Consider the following 27,318-nt stretch of genomic DNA (forward strand, 5'->3'; position numbering starts at 1 on the left):
TCTTTATCCATTCATCACTCAATGGACATTTGGGCTCTTCCATAATTTGGCTATTCCAACAGGCCTCTTTAGTATAAATTTAAAAATATCCTTTACTCATAGCTGTCACTCATAAGAGTCTGGAGGTACATCTGAATCATTACTGGTTTTATAAAAATTATAGTTTTATTGGTATAATATGACAATACATATTACTATAAATTCTAATTATCACCACTTTAATTTTGCACAATCTGGTATGAGGGGAAATTAGATATTTTATCTTCAGTTCCCCAGGAAGAAGCAGGATACTTAGGGGATGACCACCTGGAAGTTAGAGCATTAGTTAATATCTGGGAAGCCTTGAACAATTGAATGTGAGTTAGCAAGGGATAGGAACATTGTACTTCGATACCAAAGTGAGGCTTTATACCTTTAGTTATTTGACCTTAAGCAAGTCACTTCCCCTCTCAGAGCTTGAGTTTTGTCATCTGTAAATAATACTACCTCGAGGAAGTCCTCTCATATCTGTCCTGCGTTAGAGTTGAATTCTTCCTCATTTGCCTCAGTTTTCTGAGTAGTGAATATTAAAATAAACTTTATATTAAAGAAAGGCATTCCTCCACCAATTCCCCCACTCTCAGGTGAAATAACATTGTTATAATGTTTTCAGTATTGATGACAGGCTTTTTGCATGTTCTCTCATGGGGATAACAGCAGCTACACTGTATAATCGGTTTTATTGTCCTCATTATTTTTGTGAAACTGAGGCTTAGAAAATTTAAGTAACCCACCTCCTGGTCATTCACTTCATGGAGTTAAGTTCACATCTGTGTGACACCAAAATGCATGCTGCCAGTGTGGCATGGCAGGGGACTAGGGAGATTTGATTATATAAGGAAGGAAGCTGCGTATTTTAAACTTGTGTCAAAATAAGTTCCTACATAAATTTTTAGCTGACTACTTAGAATCTATTCCATGAACCTAAACCAATACCTCCCTGGTCAGGGCCCTCATTAAAGGGGTTAGTCTTTAAAATAGTATGTGTCTCCTGTCTAGTTTTTTGAGGGAAGAGCTTTCCCCCTTGAAATTGTATAGCACAATATCAATAGCATGTCTAATTTATTTCTGTTCTGGTTGGTTCTAAAACCTATATTGTGCATCAGACACTTTGCTGTTAAAAGATTTTACATAAAATTTGTTCTTAAAAATAAAAGCTACCTCTCAGTGAGAAAATTAAATTGAATGCTTCTTAAGTATTTACTATTCAGAACAGGCACTTCGTGAACAGCTAATTAATTTCTTATGTAGCTTCTAATGTTCCCCATAAAATGTACCATGTAATTTGGCTTTGTCAATTGACTGAAATGATAATTCTCTAATTCTCTCTGCCTTCATCAGAAAGGCTCTCTGAGATTGACTAGAGGAAAACAATAATGCTACTGAAACTGGGAGTGTTGTATACACTGGAACCTCATCATAAACATGTCCTGGGGGCCTGGTTGGTCCAGCTTCCAGGTTCTCATGGATCCAACGATATCATGTAGAAATTGTACTTAACAATCTTCTCATAGTTTTATTTAGCATAAAGATGAGGACTTTGTGGGCCAGAGAGATCTGGTTTCAAACCTGGTTTAGCCACTTACTGCATGATTTTAGACAAGTTACTTAATTTCTCTATGCCTCACTTTCATATACATAATGAAAATAACATTTATACCTTATGGGATTTTTATGAGGATCAAATGAGTTAATGCCTATAAAGTATATAGAATAGTATCTGATATATAGCAAACTCTTAATGTTAACTTGAATTGTTACTGGCTAGAATTGAAGACTAACTTATTTTGTATCTCTACATTATAGTATATGCATGGCTTTCTCAACTTCTTATTTAGGAACTACTTTTTCCTGAAGCTCTAGAAAAGGTTGATGATGGTAGAAGTTCCAGCAAATAGAGTCCTTGGCAAAGCTGGAAGACATTTACATTGTTTCAGGCCCTATTTCCCTCTCTACTGGGACTCTTGACAAATTCAGAGAGGGCATAAGTAACAATACCACATCAGCTGGAGACATTCAGTATTTTCCTGCCTTTTGGGGGATCTTCACAAAATCTACAGAAGCATTATTCCTTTGCAGATTATCGGTTGTCCTTAAGGAAACATTATTTACAAAAGGGAAAGAATAGGTAGTACATTCTCTCAGCCATCCTGAGGGAATTAGGAGCAGCCTGATATGATGGCTGGATTTAAATCGTTCTGGTGGCAGTCTGCCTCTATTTTGCACTGTAGATCAGTCATGCCCCATAGATCCTTCCTTAAGGTAAACCTCCCAGTACCACAGGCCAATTGAATGATTTAATTCACAACTCCCAAAGGAAATGGACCACATGCAACAGGGTTCTAAATAACAAATGGTCTTTCTGTGAACTGTCTGTAGATTGTAGCCAGTGATAGCCTGGCCTGTGAAATAGAAGAACATAAGGTCTTTCAGCAAAAACAAAACAAAACAAAACAAAACAAAACAAAACAAAACAAAAAATCATTGATTGCTGTTGACTGCTGTCACACTAGGTTCTTGGACCCATATTAGGCGTGATAAAAGTGATAAAAGGCATGATAAAAAGAAAATGACTAATCAAGTCAGCAGCCCAGTCCTTTCACTTTTGGAGTAAGAAAAAAATAAGTGATATTGATTTTCTTCTCTAGCCCAGGGGACTGAGCAGGCAAAACGCTCTTCTTGGCCTGTCAAAGAGAAAACTCTCCTTCTTTCCCCTACTCAGCCCCTCAGTAAGGAAAGAATTAGTCACTTGAACTCAGTGGCCCTTACAAATACCAGCAATGCAGTTTTGCTATAGAGCTTTGAAAGTAGTACCAAACATTTGCCAGAAGCAGGGAGGAGTGGTAGCTGTTTTAGGCCCAGAAGATCACCTCCTCCCCACCCTTTGGCAACTTCTTAGGATGAACTGGCGTTCTCTGCCATATCACATCAGGTAGGAGGAATAATCTTCCTCTTATTTCTTAACACAGGGTTGGCAGGTGGCAGATCTGTGACCCAGGTAAAGCTGCTTCTAGATAAGGTTGGCAGATAAAGTACAGAACAAGTCCAGTTACATTTGAATTTCAAATAAACAAGTAATTTTTTAGTGTAAGTATACACTTTTGGGACACACCAACACACACAAAAATGTGTAAAATTCAAATTTAACTGGGCACCCTGTATTTTTATTTGTCCAATCTGGCAACCCTGGTTCTAAGATCTTTCTTTCTCTCCCATTCTTCTCTCCATTTCCCCCATCCCCCTAACTGATTATAAAGAGCCCTGGAATATAAGATTCAAATAAAGAAAACCACAAAATACAGAATTAAGCAACAAAATTTGATTCAGCACAGTGCTACCACAGGGAAAGTTTTAAAAAGCAATATATATTATCTGGTCCCTGCCCTCACAGCTTTCCTAGAATGAAAAGTTTGATTGGGGCCAGGTGAAGTTGCTTGGGTCCACATCTCATTCTGCAGGTTTTAATCCAAATGAAGGGTAAATTGCATCCTTAAAGACTCAAGTGACTTTCGCTCCAAATAAACCTGAGATACATTCTCAGATACTGAATCTCTGCTACCTTAACTGTATTGTAATTCCCTACCAAGTACATAACGATATATAAAATTTGGGTAAATGAAAAGGTAATTCACAGCACCAACACACCTCAAAAGAAATATTTATAAAGAAGTTGAGAGCACATAATTATATATACCAGTTACTGTAGAGAGGCAGATGTTTTGCCTATTTAAAAAAATACAAATTCTCCTGATCTGTAGAGTATAAGGAAGGTTTCACAACTCAGCCTCAACAGAACTATAAAAAATAGTTACTTTGCTATTTATTTCTTTAAGCAAATTATCTTGAATAAATTAACTGGCCATATTCCAATTGGTTTCTGTAAATCCCCTTCCAAACCAACTCGTTTATCATTTATACCACTGTTTCCAAAAAGGTTGAGAGAATGGGAGGAGGTTAATTTGGAAAGTTCTGGCCTCATACCAGAGCATCATATCTGAAGGGCCTCAGGGAGGTACGTTGACAGTAAATTGTGCTTCTCTGATCACCCTCTCTTGAAGTCCAAGCATTAAAAGCTGCCTGAGAAGTCTCTTCCAGAAAGCATTTTTGATGCAATGTAGAACACCCATTTTCCATTTTAGTAAGGCTATATGCACTGGATGCCAACAAACATTTTGGTAATTTCTGTCAAATAACCAGTCAATTAATTCTGTCTGTATATTTTTGGAGGGGGGGTGGTGGTGGTGGTGGTGGTGAAAAAATTAGTCAGACCAATTTTCACATTGTCCTGATTGGAGTGAACATAGACTATGCCCCCTACAAATATGATATATCTGTATCTGTTTCCACTTTTCTTAAATTAGTTTGCACCTTTCTAGTCACATCTGTTAGTTCCACCCTCAGTGCAGTTGAGGGGAGGATACAACTATCTCTTACTCACTACAATATGTTGCTCAAGTGTTCAAAGACATAGATCAAGCATGTATGTATGATATCTTAGACTGATGGAGGTTTCCTAGGACACAGGACTAGAAAAGTATCCAACAAACCAAGGTGAGTTGGTCAGTGTGTATGTGTACGTATATGTATGTATGTATATATGTATATGTATGTGTTTGTGTGTGTGTGTGTATGTGTAGAACCTGCAAAATCTACATTACTAAAACTTTTAGAGTTTAACATTTGGGGGCATTTAATTTTTTTTTAAACTTAGTAAAATTTAAGGTAGTTAAAAAACCCATTACAGCAACTGGCAAGCGTGGGTAGAAGGCTAAGAGAAGCAAGGACATTTGTAGGCTCTTATTTATGTGTTTTTCTTTCTAACGGCTGCCAATCTTCCAAGTCAGGAAATATTTGCACACGTTCTAGACATCTTCCTGAAGGTATGAGGCTCTCTTGAAACCATCCTTATACTCGGCCATGCCAGCAACACTACAGCAAACTACAGTACCCTGAGAAAAAATATACTCTTTCAAACTTCCTAAATGACTCATTCAGAAGAAAGTAATAAAAAAAAGTAAGGCTAATATTTCCATCCTTTGGAAATATTTATCTCTACACAGTGCCACCTTTTTTTATAGTCAGGATAGAAAGTTACTTAGGTGGTATAATTTTGAAAGGCCAACCTGTCTCCAGCATTGGCTTAGCAGCATGTCATTAGTCAATTCTTTCCATCAAGGCACATCTGCAGAGAGCGCCTGTTAAAATATGTCATTTGGGAAGGGGTCACTTTTGTACACATCTTTTTAGTCCCACAAGAAATTGTGCCAAGCACCCATATGTATTCTGCTAATTTCAAAGAGATTATATAGGTGATTAAGATAGATTTTCTGGAGACATCTAATTTTTTCATAATACCTACTTGTACGATGACAACGCTGATAATAAATGGAGTAGGCAATAGAAAACATACTACATCTACACTGCAAGTTTTACTTGTCATATATCCCTGATGCCCTTTGCCTACCATGTGCAAGGCACTTTATTAGGTGCTCTGGAGGTACAGCCAAAATTAAAAAGTTCCTGTCTGTCCCTGAAGAAATTTGCAAACTAGTTTTTTAAAGACTAATAAATTCTTAAGCATTCACTCTAAGACTTGTAGCTGGTTTTCTACTATTGTTCCAACGCTTTATTTTGTGACAAGGTGGGAGGAACTTGGCAGCTTGAAAAAGTCTTGTAGAGGTTAACCACAGGAAAGCCTCAAGATGTAAGTTCTGTTGAAACCTGTATGCCCATTTGATGGGACAATATACTGAGAATTTTACTTAAGCAGCACACCTGGTATATACATTTCCTCACCTCAAGGCTAAATCTGCCTCCATCTACCTGCTCAATTCTCTTCTAACCTTTCAAGCTATAGCCACTTAGTCCCTACATGTAATTTATTCCAGCCTAGACTCTGGGAGAAATTCTATTGTTAGGCAGGAAATATACAAGGGTACCCTAAATTATATATATATATATATAAATTATTGTATAATTTATAAAGTATATATAAATATAATAAATAATAAATAAATATAATAAATATTATATATATGTTTCACCCATGTTCCTACCCTAAATTATATTTATCTATCTAATTTTCACCCATGTTCCTAGAAATGCATCTGTTAGAAAATACCTAAAACTTTTAAAATTTGTTAATTTTTAATATCCCTACCAATCAGAAACCAATCACCCACAAAGGAGATGCTGAAATTCTATTTTATCTTTGAGAGGCACTAAATTTCAATTATCCTTTGTTGTCTCCCTCTTCTCTGGGGCTCCCAGCAGGAGCAGTAATTGAGGCATAAAGCCCTCACTAGAAAAGAATAAAGAAGTGACAGCAAGCAATCTCTGCTTTCCTAGGGTTTTCAAGAGTCTGAGTAGGAATTTTGTCAGGAGCTTCAAGTGTCCTTCAAAGGCCATCTGATTTGTTCCTGTCCACTTCTGAAATTCTAAATCCCAGAAAAAGTTCCTCAGACTTGAGTGTGTCTTAGTGCCTGTCATGAAGGAAACAAATATGCTGAGGGACACATCATGAACAATCGTCATAACTGACCTCTGTTTACCAGGTTCCTATATACATACTCCCTATACTCGGGCAGATATTTTTTTTCAACTGGCTGATATAGTTGAATGCTTTTTGACTGTGGCTTGTATATGCTGAGCTGAATATAATATAGTAGAGTTAAGAGCACAAACCTAAGAGCCAGGAAAATTTTGGTTTGACTCCTGACTTTGCAACTTACTTTTGTGAACTTGTTTAGTAACTCAAGTTCTTGGATCCTCAGTTTCCTCATTTATGAGATGGGTGGATGATGTTAACAATGGTGCCCACATCATAACCCTCTTATGAAATATAAATGATGAAATGCAAATTAAGCACTAAGAACAATGTAAGCATTCAATAAATGTTACCCACTTTTAGGACATTAAGCTCACTATCTCTAAAGTAACTAAATTTCATTCTCCATCTTTTTTTCTTCCTCAACCAATTTGTATACCAACTAATGTTATTCAATTTTAATTTTTTTCTCAGAGCCAAGAAAAGCTATCCTTCTGTGAGAACTCTTAAACTTGCCCTTTTTGATTATGGTGGTGTTTTTATTTTATTTTGTTTTGTTTCTCTTCAGTTAATGATTTATACAAAATGTTACTGGCAATGCTTAGAATATAATCAATCTTCTTTTCCCTCAGGGGACCCTGAATAATTCAACCTCCTTTCCCTATTCATAAAGGGACTCTGCCTATAAATGACATACCTAAAAGGAGCTTTCCTATTTTTCCAACACAAATTACACATAAACCACTTCTATATCATTATTTCTCTAACTGAAATGACACACAATTTATACCTAATTTTCCCCCTCTTTCTCCATGCTCTGATGGAGGAGGAATTTGTTATAACATGGGTGTATCTGAGCAGGGAAAAATAAGACTGCAGGTTAAAAAAAACTGCTTATATATTCTGATATTATTTGATATTTTAGCACAATTTTACTCACAGGTAAGAACCTGCCTTCCATATAGCCCCAGCAACATAAAAATGTAAGAGCTTCTACTTTTTCTTTGACACCTCCAGAGAGCTACCATGGCACATTCATTTCTAAATGCAATTTTAGCATCATTCACAAAACTACATTAGACACAGATACACACATATGGTAGGATGTTGGAAATTCTTAAAACTGAGTTAAGACTCTTTATTTCAAGACTTAGAATTGCATAAATGCTATTTTCTAAACTGTTTCATAAAATGTAGTGGAAACCTAGCTAACTATTTTTTAGTGGTCAGATACTAGAGGATTAAGGAAAGCAAGAACTCTTGATTCTTCAACCACCTTTATCGAATTTACTGAGAATCTGACCACAATCCTATTTATCCATATATCTATATGTAATTTATAATTTATGTAGTATAACTTATATATATGTATATACACAAAGATATAGTATATATGTGCACATATATGTATTTGTATATATATATACACATATGTATATACGTACTCTACATATATCATATATATAAATATGTATGTATATATGTATATGCAAAATAAAACAAAACTAAATTTTCAGTTTATTAGACACAGAGTACATTAATGTTTCTAGCACTGCTCCCACTCATTTCCATCTCTCGTTAAAATGCTTTATAAAGGGGCGCCTGGGTAGCACAGTTGGTTAAGCATCTGACTCTTGGTTTTGGCTCAGGTCATGATCTCAGGGTCGTGAGACTGAGCGCTGTGTGGGGCTCCGTGGCTCAGGTTGTTATCTCAGGGTCATGAGATTGAGCCCCGCGTGGGGCTCTGCGCTCAGCGTGGAGTTTGCTTAAGATTCTATCTCCCTCTTCCTCTGCCCCTCCTGCTCACGTTTTCTCTCTCTCTCTCTCTGAAATAAATAAATAAATCTTAAAAAAATAAAATGGTTTATAAAAGCTTGTCCACATAAATTTTCCTAGGACTCACAAATTAGACAGAGCTTTAAGTGTATAAACTAAGCATCGATCGTGCAATTTTTTATATGTTTTTAAGTAACTGTATTATTCCCCCCACAGAGATTTACATGTATATTTTATAAAAATTTTTGTAGTTGGAATGCTCTTATCTGATTGACCAAAGACACAATGCTATAATTTATTTGACTTAGATTTTGTTTAGAAATACATATTTGTCTCCACACATTTGAATTTGTCTTTTCTATCCCTAGAATAACTTCGTAAAATCAACTTAATTAGAAATCAAAGATATGAGATCATAATTTTTGCATTACCACAACACACCAAATATAGAATTTGAATTTCTCCCCATGTATATCTGTGAACTTGTTAAACAGATTAGAGTAGTTGTGAAAAAAATTAATTGTGGCCTCCTAAGAGTACAAATCCCACATACAACTTTCACCTTTTGGACCTATGATGCTATTGCTTCTTCCTCCCTCAAGATTTACCAGGAGGTAGAAGTAAGGTATAACACAAAAAGGAAAAGACAAGCCTACAACTCAGAGCCTAGGTTATATTCCATAGCTGGAGAGATGTCATGGTCAAAATAGAAATATTCCATTTTTTTCCCAAGGCCTTTAAGCCTCAGTACCTCCCACTAATTTGGTCCCCTGAATTTCAATTTACTCAGCCTATATTAGCTCTTTTCACCCCCATTGCAAATATTCAGCCTCAGTTCTCTTATTGAAAAAAAAAAAAAGAAAGCTTGTTTCCTGGAGTTTCGGTTAGAAGCTTCATTATACTTTCTACATTCAGGGAAAAACAAAACAAAACAAAACAAAAAACTGACATCCCTAATTCCTCCCTCCTTTTGCCCAATCTCACCCTACCTCTCCCTTTCCCTCCTGTTACATATCACTCCCTCCTCAAATGTAGAGGCCACAATCATAGGGAAAATAACTTCCTTCCTTAGGTCTACTAAAACTAAATCAATAAAAGCACCCCCAAATGTTTTCTGATCATTCTAACTAGCACCTAGTGACTAACACAGTGCTTGGGACATAGTAGGCATTTGATTAATATTTTTAAAAAATTTTTATTATGGAAAATTTTAAACATTCAAATCAATGTTTTTATTTAAGGGATAAATTTAATATTCCCTATGTGGAGCAGCAGGAGGTTTACTTAAAAAAGGCCAAGCCCCACTTTTGAGGCATATTATCGTAAGGAGGTGATGCCACAAGAAAAAGGCAGAACCAAGAGAGGGCTCTGGACTTATGGTACTGCATTAGGAAGGAACCACAACCTAGTAAGCCTGTAGCCTCAAGTCAGCTTCTGCTTCAGCTCCTGCTTCTGAGGCTTGCAATGTATAATAAAATGCACAGTGTTATGCACTTTATGGGCGCTCAAGCAATATTTGTTGGCTGACTTAATTGAGCTATATTTGCAAAATGGCAAGGATGTGAGGAAACTTTCCTACCTAAAAAGAAAGCATTCACAGTGCTAGACATTTGGTAGGCAAATAAACAGTATAATTTCAGCCTAAAAGGAAAAATACTCAAACCCCCTTCCAATAGGCCTAGTGGCTAGGCAACCCAAATGTCAGCATGTTTCTGAAACTTAATTTAAAATATCATAAATTGTACGTCATCAACTTTGAGGATATTTCTTGCTTTTCTGTTCCCATTCCCTGCTCCAACTTCAAATCCAGAAAATGTAAATAATAAACCTAAATCCCACCTGTCTGGTAAAGTAAAAGTAATGTGTCAAGCAGTGATTAAAAAAAAACAAATTTAAAAGTGATACATTTGACAGTGTTTTGAAAAGAAATTTCCATATTCAACAGTGCACTTCCAGAGTGTAAGCAATTCAGGAATTTGCTTGTGATTGTAATGCCACACTTTCATTTATCTGACTTAATCTGCTGACTACGAAGGGGCAGATAATTCCTCTACTATCTCTCAAGGATAAATGTTTCCTTATGCCCAAGGTATATTTTTAAGTTTTAGAACAAGAAGATATTTGGGGCAGTCCCTTCCCTCTTCCAGCATTAATTCATTCCATTAGGTACCAGGCACATGTGACAACTAAGTTCTAGACTCAATTATAGAGGCTTACCCTATTTCAGGTAAACTTTTCCTTTGCTTGAGATGGTTGCCTTAAACCTTTTCCTACTGCTTTTTCAGCCCTCACCACCTTAAAATGGCAACATGGAAATAGATGATTGAGATTAATGTTGTAGTCAAGACTCCATGAAGATCAAGGCAAAATGGTTCATTTTGGAGATTCAGTTATTTGTCTTATCCTATTAGTATTCTGCTTAACAAAATGGTGTTAGTTAACAGTAACATATAATGAAATATCCTACCTTCCCAATACACTGGCTGCCCAGTTTTATCTTTTCATTGGGTATTATAGTAATTATTGAGCTAAAATATGAGGCCTTTTTATCAAGTGGTAGAGAAAAGAATAGAAAAACATGATGACAATCATTTTATTTGGTGAAATGAGGAACTACTTCAATTAACAGCCAATAAGGAACTTCTATTTTGCAAGATGGTGAAGGGGATATAAGACAGTTACAAGTATGCTGGTATCAGTAAGAATAAGATTAGTTTACATTTTATTGAGTTCTAGGCACTATGCTAGGTGTATTGTCAAAAAGCCAGATGAAACCCTTGAGATTATCTAGTCTAACACATTGATTTTAAAGTTGAGGAGATTAGCCCAGAAAAGTCAAGTTACATGTATAGTGTCAGTTAGTAGGAAAGTCTGTTTGCCACCCACCATGCTACCTTAAAGGGTCTTGGTCTCCTTCTTAATATTTCATAAAATAACTGTGGTCTCTCTGTGTACATTGCTCTTTGGGAAATTGTTTATTTTTCTAATAGTACCTTTAGAAAACAAGTTCCAACCTACTTTCTTTCTACTTATATGGTCTCACATGGGAAAATTCTAAATATTCCTCTACTTCAAGTGACGACTCTTAAGCTATGAGACTAGCAGCTAAAGATGAAGAGGAAACTGTACTTTCTGACTCTACTAGGGGGAAAAAGGAAGAACAATACTTTCTCCTGAAAAGAGAAAAAAAAAATAAAACCCACTATTTTAAGTGAGGTTTGTACTGGCAGAAGGTGGGAGAGGGTAGAAAGATAGGCATCTAATTAGAAGAAAAAGCAGGAAAGTAAAAGGGTTACAATGTGGAGTGTGCAACTCAGCCTTCATTTCAATGTGCACAGACCTCAGCTAGACAGCTGGAAACCTGCCAGAGAACAAGGCCTTGGAAACAAGCTGGAAGACATTGGAGAGACCTTAACCAAAACAAACACCAGCAGGGGATGTGGTTGGCAGCACTGAAAAAGCAAAGGACTCTATGAGTCACTCTGACATTAATTTTGAATGGTATCATGCTTCCATTTTGTTGTACAGGGTATTTATACAGCATTTGGTACTGCCTAATACATACATACACATGTATATTTTACTATATATACACAAATATGTATGTTCTTTACCTAAATAATATAACATTACAAACATTAGAAATATAGAATAGAAAAAATATGGAATAGACAATTACATGCAGTATCTCACTATTCTATTTAATTTACCACTTTTCACATGCATGATTTTTTAACCAGAGTGTACATATAATAATATGGAATACTTTGCTTAATGTATTAAAGACAGTTCCATGGTGCTAGATGTCTTCATAAACACTTCTTTTTAGAGCAATGAAATTGACTGAGTGGGTATTTACTTCATCTTATTTTTTACTATTTAGGATTTTGCTGAATTTGTGTTTTCACAAATAATAACAACAGTAATACGCTGTTTTTAAATTTTATCAAATCTTGTAAGATGTTATTAGTTCCATTGTATAAATAAGGAAATATATACTCAGAGGTTAAGGGACTTGCTCAAGGTCATAGCTAATTAATGGCCAAGCAAGTACTGAATCAGGTCTGCCTTGTTCCAAAGGAGGCCCTCTTTTCACTACAATATGCTACCTTTCTGCTAAAATAAATCTTTATGCTTTTTCTACATTTTTGGTGTTTATCATATATTTCCAAAAGTGGGATTATTGGCATAAAAGTATGAACATTTTAAAAGCATTTTCTATATACTCAAGATTATTTTCCAAGAAGGAGGTATTGATCTACAGTAACACCGTCCCAAGACTTATTAAATAAGGAAATTAATTTGAGGTAGAACAAAAGAGGTCATATCAATGAGTGACAAAGGAAAATATGTCTAATGTAAGTAAAGCATCTGTAATCATCTACCTTCTGTAACACAGAGGTTTCTGCTTTGAAGATTTAATGGTAGAAAGTGTTCTCTATCTCTGGATCTGAATAGATACATATGAAATTCTTAGGGATTACAAATGTGTACAGGACCTAACATATGGTAGATGCTTCATGAAGATTCAGTTAAAAGGAATTGACATGGACTTCTGGCTCCTGATGAGAATGTGGAAAGTTGGAAAGAGTGCCACCCCTACCCTAGCAACAAGAAAAAGCTGAATGATCTACAAAATCATAACTTTTATTGAACCCAGAGAGAAGTCTCAAGGCAACCACCTAGCCTGATGTCTGAAGAAAGATAAACATCTGCAAGGAGAGATGGAACATTAGCACAGGCTTACCTGTGGCTGCAGAGGAAAAGCAAGGTCATCATAGAAGGTGGTATAAAGAATTCAGCTAAATTTTTAATGAACTGCTAAAGGCCAAGTATGGACTAGCCTGAGAGTACAATACCCTTGGGAGCCATAGATATAAGAGGAATTTATACACACTTACAGGCTTTGCTCCATGGATTTACAGTACTGACCTAGTAGAGAGCAGAAGCCATTGCAGTAGGAAAAGCATGAAACCATGTCCAATTCCTTTCTCCCTAAGGAATAAGAGCCCTAAGCTTTAAGGGAAAGGCAGCAAACTGTTCCCCCCAGGGTATGGAGGAAGACCTACTGCAGCTGGGGAAATGTAAAAAAAAAAAAAATTAATTCCTCGATTTCTGGGAAGGGGCAGGAATTAGTCCTGGACCCAGACCATTAAGAAGTATCCTACCACTAGCAGAGGGAAAGAGTAACTAAGAATGTCCCATTTCCATGACCCATAGGCGTAAGATCTGCTTAAGGCTGAGGCTGAATCAAGAAAACAGAGAACTCCTCCCTGTCCCACACCAGAAAGAAAACAGAGAATTCCTCCCTGTCCCAGGCTAACAAGCACTTAATAAGAAGCAATACCAGCATACCATTAGAGAGGCACAGGAACGTGAAGAGAGAATCTCTTTGAAGCACAGATGCACAGGGAAGGTCCAAGGCTGAGAGTAGAGCAGGAATATGGAGAACCGCACCACCATATTAAGCACATGGTAACAGAGGAACTCGAAAGGGTAACCATAGCAACAAAATAACCCAAACATAGTTCATCATATTAGATTGACTCAACCTCCCATATTAATGACTTAGAAGAACAAGTGTGCCCATTTCAAGGCATAAATACATTTACTTCAATCTGTACTGTTCTACTAGTGATGTCTGGCATTCAAACATTTTAAGAAACAAATAATCAAGCAAAAAATTAAAAAAAGCTCACTCTTAAGAGACAAAGCAATCAATATGACCAGCCTTAGAGATGACATGGATATTCAAAGTATGAGACAAAATTTAACATGACTATAATTAATATGTGAAAGGTTTTAGTGAAACATATGGAAAACATGCATGAACAAATGGAGATTTCAGCAATGATGTTAACTATAAAAAGGTCAAGCGAAAATGCTAGAAATGAAAAAAATAGAAGAGCTAAAAAATGCCTTTGACAGTTTCATCAGTTGGCTTAAAAAAGGTTGAGAAAGGAATCAGTAAAACTGAAGATAGGAAATAATGGATCCAAAGTGAAATGCAAAGAGGAAAGAGAATAAAAGCAAATAAACATATGAACACATACACACACACACATAAGAAACAAAACAGAGCATCAAAGATCCGTGAGTTAATATCAAATGGCCTAACAAATATAAAATTGGTTTCTACAAGAAGAAAGAGAAGAAAGCAAAAAAAAAAAAATTGAAGAGATAAAAGGTCAAGAATTTCTCTCCCAAAATAAAATATGTCAAATTATATATCCAAGAAGTTCAGAGAACCCCAAGGATGATAAATAGCCCACCAAAGGTATACACACACACACACACACACACACAAGTAAAAAACAAAAACCCTAGACATTTCATATTTAAACTGCTAAAAAACAAAGTTAAAGACAAAAGTCTTAAAATCAGTAAGAAGAAAAATACAAAGGAGCAAAGATAGGAATGACAGTAAACTTCAGAAACTATGCAAGCCAGAAGAAAATAGAGTCGTATCTTTAAAGTGCTGAAAGAAAAATAAAATATCAATATAAAATTCTATATCCAGTGTAAATACATTTTAAAAATGAAGAAGAAATGAGGGATTTTCACACAAACCAAAGCAGAGAATTCATTACCAGAAGCCCTGCACTATACGAAACATTACAGATAATTCTTCAGGCTTAAGAAGTATAGAAACTTGGATTCGGCCAAAGAAATGAAAATTCCAGATATGGCTCAAATGAACAAAAATATAACTCTTTCTTCTTTATAATTGCTCTCAAAGATAATTAAGTAAAAAGTATTAGTATTGAGTATAGGGAACAAAGTAGTAGTATTGTAGGTTTATATCACACATAAAGGTAAAATATATAACAAATATAACCATACTACACAATTCGGGACAACACACAGTGAAGTATTACTTGAAGAATATTACTTGAAGGTATACTGTGTATCTTAAAATGTATGTTGGAAAAATCTTGATTCTGGTGATAGTTACCTGACTAAATGACTAAATGACTAGTCCAAACTCATGGAATTGTATATTTAAAAGGGCAAATTTAACCAAATGTAAACTATACCTCAATAAACCCTAGTTTTAAAAAAGCGTTACCATGCACAACTCACCTTTTACCCTCTTGACTTTTCTTCATTTTATGGCATCACAGTTCTGATGACTGATGATTAAAAAACCATCTTTTTGTGTTATCTAACCTTACCTTTGCTTTTTACCTCATATGATTGATGTTTTTATTCCTAAAATCTGGTGGTGGAGAGAGCTGTATTCCTTCAAATAAAAAAAATACAGAAACACACACACACACAAACACACCCCTCACGATATGGAGTTATAGAGATTGTAAATATAACATAAAAAAGTGAAGAAGAACTTCTGTGTATGTAGGTGTACGTATCTATGTATATGGTGACAAAATTCACTTAGATCACACAATTGTTAACTAATCATTCAGTCTGAGATGCAAGTGAGGTAACACAAGCAACATATTTGTGTTTGTATCACATCACTGTCTATAGCTTATTGATTCTGTTAAAAGGTAAAATCAAAATGGTTTTAAAAAAATGTCATGAATATTGGCATTCTCTCTGTTCCCTATAGGGAACAGGTTCTTTCTGCTTTTAGGAACCTTCCACAATGCTATGTTTACTAGTCAGCTTTGGTGCTATAGGTACTTTTGTGCAAATTTTAAAGATCTCCCCCACTCCAACTTGGGTACATGATTTTCTTTTAAAAGCCCCTTCTAGGCAGATGCAACCTAAAAGTACAGGGCTTGGCAAGCAGAGGACAACCTTGTCTAAACTAGAGAGAAGCCTCTTCCACTGGACCTATACCAGGACACCTCTATACAATCCATATGGAGGGCTGTGGTTAGTCTACACTAAGGATCAGCCTAGGGACAGTGATTTGGTTTTTGAGGGGCAGGCTTGGGGAAAAGGAACACTGTATTTGTACAGAACCTTATAAACAATTGAGAAAATGTCTAATCTCCATACTAGAGTGTGGAGGAAGGTGATAAAGGTGATAGGACCTTTAAAGTAACCCCATCTCCAAGCCAGCCCTCAACAATATCCCTGCTTTACCTGTGCATCAACATTATCCTCAACAACCATGAAGGAATATATTACAACTGCAAATAGACAGTTATTTGTGTGCTTACATACATAATATATGTGCCTCTCCCAATCCTTCCCACACACATACACACATTTAATCACTTATACATTTTTAGACCATAAGCCCTGGAAGAGCAGAGATAATCTGTTTTGGTCATCACTTTATGTCCAGAGACTGTGACAGGGCTCAGCACATACTTTGTGGTTAATAAATTATCATTAAATAAATGCAGAGTTTTTCTTGTTAGATTATTTGGCTAATTCTTTTACACACATGTGCACGGTATGATACAGAATGTCGTGGAAATGTTCATTTTTGTAACATTCAGTTTAAAGGTTGAATGTAATTTGAATGATATGGGTGTATAAACATAAACCAAATGATATTTTTATTTGGGTACATCTAATTTGAATTAATTCCCTTTTCTGTTGATGATTTTATTAATTTTCTACTAATAATATTTAGATCTTATGTTTGGACTGTTGGTTCACTATAGATTGCCCATCCATTTCTTCTGTAATATTTCCCACAGATATCATGAGCTATCTTAATTTGATTCATCTCTCAAAGTGAAATGCTTTTGTCATTATTTGCTCTCCAGTGTAGGGATTTCACTTGCAATCATTGTTATTAGAAAATGAAGAACTAATACATAATCTAACTCCACTTACCAAATAGATCCTGCCATAAGTACCAAGGCCAATGGTTTTATCCAGTGAGAATATTCCAGTTGGATCCTACAAAAATGTAGAACAAAAATTGTCAATCTTCTTGGAAAAGTAGGCAAGTATTCAATTACCTAGAATGGTATTTCCAATCTGCCTTGCTTCCTTAGAATTTCCATGGGAGGAGCCTAAGTGTCACTTACCAAAAGAATAAAGCATGTCACAATTTTCCTGGACAGAGTATAGTCATTTATGAAAAAGAAACAGTGACATAAACATTAAGCAGTTGTATGACAAATTATCACAAATCTGTAAAATGCTTACAATTATGTCCAGTTGAAGCATATTCATAATGCAATTATAACAATTATTGAAATAGAGATAAATTTATCTACTTGTAATTGACATAGTACTAACCAGACAGGCAGAAAGTTTAGCATATAGCAATGATGAGTAGATACTGGATACAAAGTCTGGACAGTTTATTTACATAATAGTAATTCTTGAGAAAGAAAATAACCTCTAAATATAAATAACAGAAGATGAGGTGTATATACACAATGGCATATTACTCAGCCATGAAAAAGAATGAGATCTTGCCATTTGCAACAACATGGATGGACCCAGAGAATATCATGCTAAGTGAAATAAGTCAGAGAGAGAAAGACAAATACCATATAACATCACTCATATGTGGAACTTAAGAAATAAAACAAATGAGCAAAAAGAAAAAAGAGACAAAAAAACAAACTTAAATACAGAGAACAAACAGATGGTTATCAGAGGGGCAGTGTGTGTGGAGGGATAGATGAAGTAGGTGAAGGAGATTAAGGGTACACTTATTGTGATGAACACTGAGTGATGTATAGAATTGTTGAATCACTATATTGTACATCTGAAGCTAACATAACACAGCATGCTAATTATACTTCAATTAAATAAATGAATAAATCTTTAGTGGCCCCCCCGAAAAGAATACGTACAGTGTGTTGAATCAGGATAAGTCAATAAAATCAGATTTTCTTTAAAAATTAAAAAAATACATATGAATAACAGCAAAAGCATGGCATTAAAAGACTGCAGTTTTTTTTTAAACTAGACAGTTGGGTTTTTTTTTATTTTTAAGTTAATTTTTGCATCAGCTGAATACCTTTTCATGGCACAAATTCCCTGATGATATTTTCTGTGTCTTAAGCCTGAATGTTGGCATCATAGGAGACAAAATAAACATATTTATGGACAGATTCCTAAGATTTCCATTATTCATTCTTAAACATTGCCTCTTAACCTTTTCTATGGATATCCCTTTCTTGTTCACCACAAAACATGGTTTCTTGAATTTTATCACTACTTAAACTTTTCGTCTCACAGCTTATTTTGCTATATTAGCAAAACCAATATGAGGTATGAGTAGATGCCAGTTTATACACAAAGTGGTAGGATCATTGGCAAATCCTTAGACAGTCACATGCCTTATGTAGAAAGCACATTTTATAAACACAAACTTCGTTTAACCTTGTTTGAAAACATTTTTATCATTGTGACAAATGTGAGCTAAACAGAAAAACTATTGAGGATATGCAATGTATATGAATGAAATTATGGATTTCTTAAAACTGTCACAGTATTTGTGTAATCTAACAAAACTGTCATAGGGAAATGACACAGCTCTGGGATTACTTCAGTCAATAAGTATTCAACTGGACAGAGTCAGGAGACTGGGGGTTTAGCCCCAGCTCTGCCATTAATTAACTATATGACTCTGAGAAAGTTATTTACTCTTTCTGGGACTTAGTTTTCACACATATAAAATGAAGGTTTTGTGTTAGATGACTTCCTAGCTTTAAAATTCTATAGGAAAAAATCAGATTCTAATGTTCTAAAATCCCAATTAGATTTGAAATGACCACTGTTAGAGAAAACAGCAGCCTACTTTCTTAAGTCATCATCAAAATCAATGTCACAATATGCACTCTATTATTATAACCAAATAGTTCAGGGAACATACTCCCAATGAAAATATAAAAGTTACTTAAAATGATAATTTTGAGAATTTAAGAAAAATAAAAACAAATTGTTACAATGGCCTTGATATTAAGCATATCGTTATTATAACTCATTGAAAAAGTGATGGGAGAAAAGCTGGCCAACAAAGGAGTTGCTAAGGTTTGGCTTAAAGACTTTATCACTTTAGTATATTTCTTTGAAGGATGTTATTAAGGGATTTATATTAGACATTATTAATTCTGGAGGAACAACCTCTGACCATCTGTCAAAAGAATCAAATGTTTAGCTGATTCCTATTGGTAACCCATTCTTTGTTACAGTTAAGGCCACATTTTAGCTTAAAAAACACCACATATTAGAGAATTACTAGATTATCTGAACAACTCTATTTCTGAATCTTTGAGCACAAAAGTCCTAAATGTCTTTAAGCCTTTTTTCAGCCTTCAAAAGCAAAATACCTTATTCATATTTGAGCTCAGGTATCTAATTACTAAAACACAAAAACAAACAAACAAAAAAAGCCAAAGAAATGGAAGGGGATAATAAAATACCTGTGGAATTCTTAGAGGCCTTATTTTATCTGTATTCATGTTGTTTGGAAATGTTTTCCTGCTCACAAATGACCAAAACATCCTAATTCTCCACATGCTCACATTTTAAAGAAGAGTGTTATGAACATTTTTCTTCTATTCTTAAAGGCAGCTCAACTTAGCATTCATCTATACTAAGAGTACCTTTTTCCTTAGTTTTATGCAGTATTTTTGTTCCCCATCTCCACACTAGTATCTTTCAAGACTAAATGATTGTCAAATTGGGATACAAAGAGAGAGGAACTGTGCTAATTATTAGTAGGGTACCATTACTCAATTTCTTATATCAGACTTTCCACTGAATGATAGAGAAAGTTTATTCTGGGTTCCCAATGAAGTAAACATTGAAAAGGAACCTCTTTTTTTATATCTGTGAAATTAAAAAGTCCATATCAGAGGGGTCTCCATAATTACTTGGTCCTTTCCTCTGCCTTGCCACTCTAAGAAAATCAGCAGAGGAAAGGTCTTTATATCTATGACTGCTACAATAATTTGGAGATGATTTGGCAGTTTCATATGCTTCGGTGTTCTATTTGGTTAAAAATGGTCAGTAAACAAGCAACCCTAATTTTTAAAAGCTTTTCTTAAAAGAGATTATGAAAATTCTCAGTCTTAAAACATTTTTGAGCCATAAAATGTTGGGCAAACACTACACTTTGTTATATTTTTTAGGTATCCAAAATATCTCCTGCAATTTAAAAGTCTTAGTCTGGTTGTTCCCTGAAACCCAGAACTTTCAGGAGTTGTTTCTGTCTTCTGAATTCAAGGAGAGGGGGAAGGAATGAGCACCCTGATGGACAATTTTATTAAGGATAGAGTGGGGGGTAACAGGAAGAAAAAGAACCACTAGAAGGCAGTGTTTACTGGTCACGGAGGACACTCAAAAGCAGAGGCTGATCAACAGAACCAAATATAGCAGAAATTAAGAACAAAAGGGAACTGATAAATGGTCAATATGGGTAGCAATAAATTTTGATTTAGGGCAGCTAAAGGAAGGGAAAAGATTGAACAGCACCTAGAAGGAATAGCAGAGGCTTTTCTTCTTTTGTTTTAAATATTAGAAATAGAGATTTTATGAAAAGTTTATGAAGAGAAAAACCTGAAAATGACATATATAACACAGTCAGTGCCAGAGTGAATTTCAGAGAAGTACTATTTCAGTTAGAAGAATGGGCTTCACGATTCAAGTGGAAAATTTAGAAAGGAAAATCTCTTCCTCAAGACCAGTGTTTCTCAAACTATGGACTGTAGAGATTCTCCCTACTTGAGAATCATCTGGGGAATCGTGTTTAAAATACAGATTACTTGGGGCACCTGGCTGGCTCAGTCAGAGCAGCATGCAGCTCTTGATCTTGGGGTTGTAAGTTCTAGCCCCACGTTGGGCGTAGAAATTACTTAAGAACAAAAAAAAAATCTTAACAAAATAAAATGCAGATGCCTTGTCCTTACCATGGAATTATGAAATCAGAATTTCTGAGGATGGGTCCCAAGATCCCCCAAATGATTCTTGTGCATTATTCTTGTGCACTAATATAAAACCTACTGCTCAAAAAATTGGGTGAAAAAAGACTGAGAAAAGAGATTGAAGTACAATGTCATGCTGATGTGATGTTTGAAATACATAATGGAGACATGCTGAAAGTTTCAAAACTTGTGGACTAGAAGGTAAAACTGATTCAAAACAGGGGGCTAAAGTACTTGGTAAAGTGGGAAGGTTCTTACGACTGAGAGTGGAAAGCAGACTTGGTCTGGGTGGTGGAAGACTGGGAGAGCTGACAGTTATATTTAAATATAAACCTAATGTAATTCAAATATAGTTTTTGGATCATGTGCTATTTCAGATCACCTCTGCCACTACTGTCCTCCAGGCCTGTCTAATCCTGACCCCAATATAGATTAGGACTACACATGGCAGTGTCAAATACCAAGGCCACAGCCATGAGGAATGTCATTACCATACTGGGCACAGAAGGCAAAAGGGACTATCATAGTGAAAGACATGCCAGATTTGGAGATGAAGAAATAGTTTCCAGTCCCAAGGATTGAGTGACATAGGCAGAGAAAAAGATATATATACACATATATATATATATATATATATATATATATATATATATATATATATATATATAAAGATATATATAAAGATATATATATATATATATCTCCATATATATATGGAGAGAGACACACACACAGGTATTGCTGGCAGGCAAGGTGAAAATAATACATACATATGTGCGTGCACACATGCACACACGCACACACACACACCCTAGATATACATAAAAACATAAGGCTTTGCAATTCTTTTTTCAAAAAGGAAGCACAAACCACAAATCTCTGCACTTTCTTTTTTGTTTTGTCACCTATTGGAGATATTTATTCAATAGTAAATCAGAAAAAAAATACAGCGACCTATTAATTAATATAGCTGATCTGTCATTCCCTAGTTACGAAATTGGCTCTCTTATTTTATGTCTCTAACTTCAGGGCATTATGCAAAAAAAGTTAAACAATTCCTCTCCCCCTCCTGCTTCCCCAGCTTTCACTCTTGCTTACTATTTTAGGTTTAAAAATAATATCTATCTATCAACAAAAATACCAAATAACCTTCCACCACTTTCTTTAAATCCAAATGTGCACAGCAAGCCTGACCACTCTCAAGGGTCCTTACCTTGTGGCCATTTAGCTGGCCAGCCCCACAAAGGACATAATCTATCAATCTTAAACTAAACCCATATTTAATTATTTTAAAATCTGCAAGATTATTTTTTTGCTTAATGCGAAACGAGGTCTGAATCTCCCCTCATTATCTGGCTATTGCCAAATTGGTATATTTGGTGTTGATCGATGCCAACTTTCTGACCTTCATATATTATGAGGATAATTTTATTGAGGATAATTATCATAAGAGATCCCACCATAAGCAGATTTCTTTGCTTTGTCATCTACTTTGCATCAAAATGCAAACTTCCGAACAGCTAACTTAGATGTCTTTTGACCTCTTCCTTTACTTTTACTTCTTCAGAAACTCAGGAAATAAGTCAAATGCAAAGAAATCTCAAATCATTAAAATATACCTCAGTGACCAAAGCAACATGAACTTTTTGTATCTCTAAAAATTTGACAGTAAGGAAATTCTAAAGTGAGTGCTACCCTTCTGCTAGATTTCTTAGGGTTTAGACCTGGATGTTTGGTGAGAGGGGAGAATTAGGCATAATTTGCTCAAATATGCATAATTTGCTATGGTGAAGACCTCCACATGAAATCCTGCATAAGAGAAATTTAGAAATTGTTTGAAGCTGAGGACTTTATGAGACTTTCATGAAGTTTTGTTTTCTCCCTATTCCTACATTAAAAACCAACCTCATCTTTCTCCCCTCCACACCCCCACAAAACCCCAGAAAACTAATATTCCGCTGAACTGCAATGTAAAGATTGCAGCCTTTCCCCTTATCTCCTTAGCTCTCACCAAGTTCTTATGTCCCAGGGCCATGACCGGGTCAGTTAGTCTGGGCCATTTCCCCCCATTTTTTTGTGGCAATAAAACTTTTTTTTCCCCCTTGGGTTTGGAACTCCCTGCTCTATCATTTCTATGAGGTCTTTCCCATTCCTCCCTTTAGTCAATTTTAGGAAAAAAAAAAAGCTTATTTCAGTTTGCTTATTTGTGGTTTCACATATTTGCCCTAGTTTGCTTTTTTTCTCTTTCCCCCACCCTACATAGAGACTGTTGGAGAAAGGTAACATTTTGTTCGTTGGTTTTACACTTTTACTTGGGAGTAAACCTAGTCGAAATATGAAAATTCTGTTCAGAAAGGAAACCACCAATTGAGGCCTTCACATTCCAGAAATCTAATGTATGCAAGGTGAAAAAAGATTCAACTTTTAAAAATTTTGTGGATTTATATTATAAAGCTGTATCAATAACAACAATGCTAATATATGCAATTCAACATGTCAGTATTGAAGTTCCTTTTTTTTTTAAGGCTGAGCACAATTTGCTAAAATGTTATCCACGTGCATCCCTTCCTCCTCTACACCATTCTAGTGTAAAATTACATAGGTGAGGCTTGGAGAATGCCCCATTTTTGATAGGGACAGGTGTCTGCCTTCATCAAGAATACAATCTTTAAATGCCAAATATGTATAAAATTAAAGCGCCGCGACTTTGAATAGTCCTATAACCTCAAGGTTAATATTTAGCTTTTCCCAAAGCAAGTAGGCCACTGCCCTGAACTACAGTTGCCTGGCGATCATTCCAGCACGGTGCATGCTTATTCCCTTTCAGAGAGTCCAGGGGCCCTTTGCATTCAAGAGAGGGTGCAAGAGAAATGCCAATCTAAAAACGGAACTTAAAGAACGGAGCTGGGTGGGATCCAATATCTGCCAGAAACCAGATGCCAATGAAATAAACGGCACTGCTAAAATAATAAGTCTACTAATAACGACAGCAATAATAGCTCACCGATCAATTACAATTCTGGAGGAAAGCTGGGCGTTCGGGAAAAGGAGAATCCACGAACGAAAACCATGAGAACAAGTTAATTCTGGTTAGTTAGTGAGCGCAATATTTTCTTTTTTAAATTGGGGTGTGCAGAATTCACTTCTTCCCCAAGCGGCGTCGAGTGCTTTCGCTCCTGCAATACTAACTCGGGAACTGTGCCCTGGCAGAATAAGGTTTTAGAAAGCGCCATTATAAAGTGAGAGAAGTGAGACTCCAACCCTTTATAATTTTCTAGCCCGCTGTCACCTAGAGGTAAAGGTCACTCCTCGAGTGGGCATCTCCTCTGGCAAAAGAAGCAAACGACAGGGCGGCGGGGTGACAGGGAAGAGTGCTCTCAGGAAGCCACGCGTCGTCGTGCTCTTTGGCCTCTTCTTGAGCCCCGCAAGAACAAGTACCCGAGCACCGCTAGACAAAACGGGCCACATTTAGAAAATGACCCGTAGTTTAGGGTCCGCACCACCCCACTGCCCCCTCTTCTTTCTCCCCCACCCGGTCCCTTTGCCTTTTCCTGAATTTGGCTTGGCCGGGGTGCCTGGGTGGGGGTGGGGGTGGGGGGCTTTTCCGCAAACCGACTCCCGGGATCCCTTCCCGAACCCGCGACCCCGTCGAAGTCCTGTCCTAGCCCAGCTTGCGGATGTCCGTCTCCTACCCCAGAGCTCAGAACTCGCAGAAGAGAGCACTTCGGAGGCGACGGGCGTCCTTTACTCACCGGCAAGTGGCCCAGATCGGTGACTTCCTTGTCCCTCCAACCCCCAGGTCCCGCCATGGCTTCGAGCCGATCGAAAGCGGGCGACGGAGTCAGGCACGCTCGGGTAGTTTGAGGTGGAATCAGACAAAAAGTTGAAAAGGGAGAGGAGAAGGGAGAGGATGGGGAAAAGGAACAGGGGACCGGGGTTTGTGGCTTGGGAGATAGAGGAGGGGAAAGTGGAGGGAAAAGAGGAGTGGAGGGAAGTCGGAGTTTGAGAGGCGGGAAAGCAAGTTTGGCTAAGGCGAGAGAGGAGCCTGAGCGTCCGTCCTGGAAACCTAGAAGTTTAAAGGGGTGCTCCACGGGCTAGAGCTCAGTGTCTGCCCCGGCAGGGTGCGCCTCTTTCAGGGTGGGGAGGGGGGCGGTACAAGGAGGGGGGCCCCCGGGGAGCAGCTCGAAGAGGATTGGTGCAGCGTCACGTCGCCAGGTGGGCAGCCGCGCGGCGGGGAGGCGGGCTGGGGGGGGTCACTGGCCGAGGGAGGTGCTGAAGGACTATAACGGTTTGCGAGCCGGCCCCGCGCGGCCTCCCCCGCCTGCACGCCCCCTCCCACATCCACCGCTGCGCCCGCCGCCCCCGCCCCGGCTGGCGAGTGTTCCACAGGAAACTTTTTCGAGGCAGCTGCCAGCCCCGGAAAACCGGTCCCGCTCCGCGCCGCTCCCAGTCTGGGCCTCACAGCTCTGCCACAGTCCAAACAGCCCGCGTCCTCGTCTCTCCATGAAGCACTTGTGACTTTTCTAGTTGTTTCTTTTCTTTCTGCTTCTCTGATTTTATTGCTTCATTTACTCAAACACCCATCAAGTTAGATAAGGAAATGACTTGGCATTGGGTTAGGGATCAAACCTAGGCGAGCCCCTGTGCGGGTGGGGAGAGAGCAACAAGTGTGCCGCAGGGCTACCACAGCTCGGCCTTCGAAGCCACTGGATGAGGGCAGTGCGGCATGGACAGGGCCGCTGCGATGTCCCCTTGGGGCGAGCCACATCTTTTCTGGCCCGGAGCTAGTTGGTAGGAGGCCCGGGCTGCTCAGTCGGAACCGCACCTGTTCACAGGTGCTGGAAGTTAAGAGACACCGATTGAGTCTCTGAAGCCCCAGCTACCCCGTTCCTAAGTTTGTAGTTTGCTGCATTCAAAGAGCACAGAGAAAGTTCCTGCGAATTTCCCAGTCTACAGCTCTCGGGCCGGGTTTCATTCATTCGCTCATTCGTTGCAAAATGTTTCTGGGAGCCCAGGCTCTTCGCCTCCGTTTCCCCCACAACGCGCAAGGGATCTGACACACGTTTTAAAAGAATCTGACAACGGGATTTAGCCTTAAGAAGTAAGGCGCCTCTTGAAGAGTTTATGGGAAAGGGATTCGGTGCGTAAAACTAACCGCATTCTAAGCTCTTGCACTGCAAAGAGCACTTTAGAAAATGTCCCGAAGCTGCTTACTTTCCCTGGAGCTTACAGACTGCGTTCGCGCACCGGCGCTCTGAGATTGGAACTCAATGTGGGGGGTTTGTTTCCTGTTTCTTTTTTAATTAAGAAATTTCTACGTCCTCTAGGAAGATTTACACGAATAATTCTTCCTACCTACCTGAAGCTCACCATTTCTGACACACGCTTCTAACTTTTGTAATTATTCTCTCAATATTGGTGGATTTTGTTTCTTTCGTGTCTGTTTCAAGTTCCGAGTTTGACCTCTTTACATTCCTTAACCTCCAAGCCCCAGTGAGCTCTCTAATGGCCACAGCCTGTCTGAGGAACCGCGTCTCCCTAAATAAATTATCTGTTAACGGGTGCGGAGAAAACCAGCTACAACCCCCCCCAGAAAAGAAACTCGGGTGTTCTGGATCGAATTTTCATGTTAATTCAAATATGATGTAAACCATACAGAAATTGCATTTTCCAAGAATCCAAATCTTGACAACTACACCGCACAAAATCTTGCCCTTCTAAAACACAGTTTAAGAATTCCTGGGTGATTAGAAAAACTTCTGGATGTTGCTAAATATGAGCCTGAAAACAGCAATTCATGGCTAGAGATGGGCAGGTGAGCTAGTTAATAGAAAGTTACAGTTTTGTATACATATCTAGTTTTCAGTAATCAAAACACAGAGTCAAGAAATACAACATTTAAAGGAACTCTTTAGAGAATCTTTGCTAAAGGGAAGAAGTGTTCATAAGTTATGACTTTTTTTTTTTCCACAATGCGGTTTGCTGAAGGTAGTGTGTGGGGAAATGCCCCGTGGCCCCCAATGGCAGAGACTGTTTTAGCCTGTCTATTGAGACAAGTCCAGACCAGGCAAAAGAATCCAGGCTAGATCATTGGGCTCTCTAGTTGCAAGGCTCCGTGAGAGGCTAGCGGCTTCATGACTC

General features: G+C 37.4%; 1 protein-coding gene across 6 annotated transcripts in view; it reads right to left on the reverse strand.

Annotated features, from left to right (window-relative positions):
* NRK (Nik related kinase) overlaps window positions 1–25,314 on the reverse strand; it is a 127,958-nt gene extending 102,644 nt beyond the window's left edge. For 4 of the 6 annotated variants that reach the window (XM_087860030.1, XM_087860029.1, XM_087860028.1 and 1 more), the window contains exons 1-2: window positions 24,930–25,314; window positions 17,123–17,188 (exon numbers count right to left, since the gene is read on the reverse strand). In XM_087860030.1, the coding sequence (XP_087716156.1) occupies window positions 17,123–17,188; window positions 24,930–24,986 (123 nt within the window). In that variant the 5' untranslated portion in view covers window positions 24,987–25,314. The remainder of the gene's footprint in view (window positions 1–17,122; window positions 17,189–24,929) is intronic. The other 2 variants (XM_087860031.1, XM_087860032.1) reach the window with 2 other exon arrangements.
* Window positions 25,315–27,318: the final 2,004 nt, after the last annotated feature.

This window comes from Ursus americanus, chromosome X, assembly GCF_024610735.1.
Source record: "Ursus americanus isolate L20-20 chromosome X, mUrsAme1.1.p, whole genome shotgun sequence".
Lineage (NCBI taxonomy): Eukaryota > Metazoa > Chordata > Mammalia > Carnivora > Ursidae > Ursus > Ursus americanus.